This window comes from Centruroides vittatus, unplaced genomic scaffold, assembly GCF_030686945.1.
Source record: "Centruroides vittatus isolate TY-2023 unplaced genomic scaffold, ASM3068694v2 contig_82, whole genome shotgun sequence".
NCBI lineage: Eukaryota > Metazoa > Arthropoda > Arachnida > Scorpiones > Buthidae > Centruroides > Centruroides vittatus.
This window is the reverse complement of record NW_027122533.1, coordinates 1,442,174-1,446,727: the sequence shown is the minus strand read 5'-3', so window position 1 is coordinate 1,446,727 and position 4,554 is coordinate 1,442,174. Positions and strand designations below refer to the sequence as shown.

General features: G+C 31.0%; 1 protein-coding gene across 1 annotated transcript; it reads right to left on the bottom strand.

Moving 5' to 3' along the window:
• Nucleotides 1-446: 446 nt before the first annotated feature.
• Nucleotides 447-1,150, bottom strand: LOC136982299 (uncharacterized). The gene is made up of 4 exons (XM_067278776.1): nucleotides 1,055-1,150; nucleotides 889-957; nucleotides 711-800; nucleotides 447-605 (listed from the first exon to the last, which is right to left on the bottom strand). The coding sequence occupies exons 1-4, from the start codon at nucleotides 1,139-1,141 to the stop codon at nucleotides 510-512; spliced, it is 342 nt and encodes a 113-aa protein (XP_067134877.1). The 5' UTR covers nucleotides 1,142-1,150; the 3' UTR covers nucleotides 447-509.
• Nucleotides 1,151-4,554: the final 3,404 nt, after the last annotated feature.

The following is a 4,554-nucleotide window of genomic DNA, read 5'->3' as shown; positions in this document are numbered from 1 at the left end:
GACCAAGAAAATAGTACTTGCAGTGACTAAGGAAAGCCGAGGTAATGTAGAGTAAAAGCATTTGATTTTCAGTTTTTTTCATTTATAAAATAATATTTTTCTGCAAAATTAAATATTCAGTGAACAAGTTTCAATATAGTCAATTCCTCTCTAAAGATTAATTAATTGCCTCTTTTACATAGTCCAACGTGCATTCTGGGAACAAACCATATTAACTATTTTCTTTTGTAAATTCATTGCAAAATACATGTAACTCTTTCAAAATGTGTGTTTGGTGGATATAAACATGAAGTATTGATTTATTATAAAATATTTTTAAAAAATTAATTTGAAATATGTAAAGAAGAATAAGTTTCCGATGGTCCCGTTTTTTTTATAAACTTCGGAAATCATTGTATTTTTGAACGACATTCTCTTATACTGTAACTCTGCTGTAGCATGGCTTGCGATACTCGAGTGTTCCTCGAGTTCTATTGAAATCAAAAATGGCTGACGAAACCATGTTTCATTCAAATAGAAAATTGTTCGTACACTTGTTTGCATGCATCTATCTCATGTTTTACATTTAACAGACTTGTGAAGCAAGAATACATCGTGTGACAAATCTGAAAATAAAATAATTAAAATACGAAAAGAACAAATTACAAGAATAACGAAAAAGTATTCAATTGATGAAGACCAAATACTTTACAATTTTTAAATATTTCTACCTTGGGGATGCTTTCCTTTGTGACTGTAAAAACATTGGCAACGGTAATCCCTATAGGAAAGTTACCTAATCTCTTTCTATAGGAAATAATCTGTAACATAAATACGTAGTTGTATACATTAGAATATGAAATTCAATGTCAAAATAATACTAAATCGACTCTTAAGAAAACAGCGTACCTTCATCTTGTTGGAGAGTTTCGCTTCATAGAAGAAGAGGAGCTCGAGAATGGGACGGATTCGTTGCATCTGTAATTAAAACACAGTTATAGATCTTAGTAGTTATTATATGCATTACGAACTCGTTACATGAATTAGTTGAGATTACAGCGTATAAAAGACTTACAGTTTTTGGTAATTTCGCCGTGGCTAAAGTAAGCGTGACGAAAACGAGCATACTGAACAGCAGGTATACCACATTAGCGCATTTCATCAGTATGTTTCCACTTCCTAACACTCCATTGTACAAGCAGAGTGACGTCACAGTTGTGACAGTTTATACTGATTTTACAACTAATCACTGAGGAGCTAATATCTAGCTAATAGTGTCTTATATCCCGCCCGACAGTAACTATATCGATGATTTCAAAGATACTTCGTTGATTATAGAAAATTACCTGCTACACAGAACTAATCTGATTTTATGTGCAGACTTTAACGCTAGAATGAGACGTCCTGATTATTTATCATTTTTTCGGATGACCGGTAGATTGCTTTGAGAGTTTCGAAGGATTCTACAGTTAATAACAAAGAAAAAATTTTCTACCATTCTTGCGAGCATAATAGTCTTGTTTTTCTGAACGGTTTAATGCCAAGAGATAAAAAAAGAGATTATACTTAAGATGGTACTAAGGGAGGCGGTGTAATTGATATCATCATAGTGTCGCAGGAAATATATTCTCATATTGTAAATGATCTACGTGTTTTATCAGAGATAGGCTCTGATCGCTCACCTGTTCTTCTTTCAATAATCCCTCTGATAACATCAGAAGTTCCTAATAGACAATACGCTGGTATACGCGCAATATGGAAGGATGAATTTAAAATGTTTTTCTGCAAATTTTCTCCTTGCAACATTGAAAGTTTTTAACTGTATTAAAAGAAATTCCATTTTCCCGGAAAAATGGATTGAATCTTTAATTGTCCCAATATATAAAAACTAGCAGATAAGCGCGGCGTTGCTCGGGCAAAAAGTAACGATAGAGAAAATTAAGATTATTACATTATAGCCAATCTTACCCGTTTTCACGGAATGCAAGAATTAGGTTTCCCTGTTTCCAGACTAATTAGCGAATTTTTAGATGGGTCTAAAAACATGTTCGATTTCCCGCAAAAACGCAAAAAACTGCATCTGCGCCTGTAAATCTTGCATGTCGCTTTTTCTTAACACTTCCATTGTTAATACTTACCCCGTGGGAAATGTTAACAACTTCTCCCCGCCGGGGGATTTCGAAAAATCCCTTCTTAGTGTACGTTCTCGTGACGTACCCTAACTGTGTACCAAATTTCAACTTTCAACTCCTAACCGTTTGGGCTCTGCGCTTAGTATTATTATTATTATTATTATCAATCCATCTCGATTATATATATAGAAGGTGATGTATATGACCCCAAAAATTATCGGCCTATATCTTTGGTTCCTGTAATCGGTAAACTATTTACCTCATTGTTAAATAAAAGACTGGAAAATTGGATTATAAAATACGAGCTAGCAGGTTTTCGACATGGCCGATCATGTCAGGATCAAATATTTATACTAAATGCATTGGTACAATTAAAATTGCAGAAAAAGAGAAGAAAACTTTCCTACCTGTACCTGTACCAATGCTGTTTTTGTAGACATTCGATCTGCTTTTGATACCGTTAATAATAAAGTTTTGTGGTCTGTAGAATGAATGGATATAAAAAACTTTCTTGGCCTTATAATTGATATATATATACATATATATACTAAAGCTACTGCAAGAGTAAAGATAACTGAAACGACTGATTCATTTGGTATTGACATTGGAGTTCTGCATGGTGAAATTTTGAGCCCATTACTTTATAATTTGTACGTTAATGGTTCGACTTGCTAAATCTAACTTATCTGGGATTTCTTTCTCTGATCAAGTTGAATTACATGTATTAATGTATACTGATGACATTGTAATTTTTCCTGATACCCCACAAATGTTACAAAATAAAATTGCAAATCTGGAGAAATTTTGCTTTGATTATGGATTAACTATAAATGTTTCTAAAACAAAAGTAACGGTATCCAAAAAGGGTGGCAAACGATCTCCCAAAGAGAAATGGGTTTTTAATAATCAGCTTTTACAGATCGTCTCAAATTACATATACTTAGGAGTATTATTTTCGTCTTTTGGACAAATTTTACGAGCCAAAAAGCTAAATGGGCAATGGATTCAGTATGGCCTATTCTTTCAAGAGCTAGAATTATTTTTGCCTATATCTATGTAAAGTTATTTCGTTCGATGATTTCTTCTTTATTACTTTATGCTGCTCCTATATGGGCAATTACTTATTACGATAAACTGGAACTTGTCCGTGCTTTATATCTTGTAAGAATTTTTATGTTATACCATAAAATGTTACGTTTGTAATTTAGTGTTTCTAGAATATCAGTAATAATAAAATCAATAGTTTCATTTTGGATTAGACTTTTGTAACTAGATGATAAAAGTTTTGTTAAATTAACGTATAATAAACTGTATAAATTACGTTTAACGATGGATAATTCTACACACAATTGGTCTTTGGCGTTGAAAAATTTGCTAGATCGACGCGGTTTCTCTTTCGTATGGTAGTCTCAAGATCCTCATTTAATCGAAAGTTATCAAATGTTAATTATAAGAGTGTGCTGTGAACAAACTATCAAGAAGATTGGTCTTTGCTGGAAAAAACATTTTCAATTATATCTTAGTGTTAAACAACTTTTATGTGTGAGGATTATTTGTTTATAGACATAAACTATCATGAAAACGTTCAATACTGCAAATTCAATGTGGTCAAAATTATGTTTTGACATATAATAGTAATTTAATAATAAATTCTAAGAAATTTTGTAGTAATTGTAGTAAGCAAGTGTACGAAACTTGGAAACATGTATTTCTTCAATGCATAAAATTTGAAGCAAGTAGGAAAAAGTACTTGAAAAGATTTAAATCCCGAAAAGATATAATCAATATATCGCGTTTTTTTCAAAAATGATTATTATTGTATACTTTATTTTATATTATCTTGTACTAGGCTATTACATTAATTTGTTAAACTGTACTAATTTCAGCTTTGTGTATCACTATGTGTTTCATTTTGTGATATCTTGTATTAACTTATTTTTTTTTTTACTAATTTCAACGCTATGTAACCCCGTTGTAATGAACTAAGGTTGAAATAATAAAGAATTATTATATATCAAATGAAAATGAGAAAACAATGAGTCATTATGCCTTGAAAGACTGTTGTAAGCTTTCAGATATTCGAAATATTAAAGTAATATCCTATCTAATAGGAAGAGATTAATAAAAGAGTGATTTAGTTTGAAAAAAATAATAATTAAAGTGTTCTTACCCATTATGAGAGAAATGATGTTGAAGATCAGAGCTTTTTTCCCCTTCAATTGTCTCTTCAAATTTCTATTAAAGCAGTTTAAGTTATAGTTACTTAAGCACAATAGTTACTGTCTTGAGTTTAAGGCAGTGACTATTCTGCTATTTTTCAATATATAATATGACATTAAGCGTAATTTACAATGAAATGTCAAACATAATGTAAGATGTATTGTAATTGTACATTACATTTGAATTATGGAATAAAACAATTTTGATACAATATTAGATAACA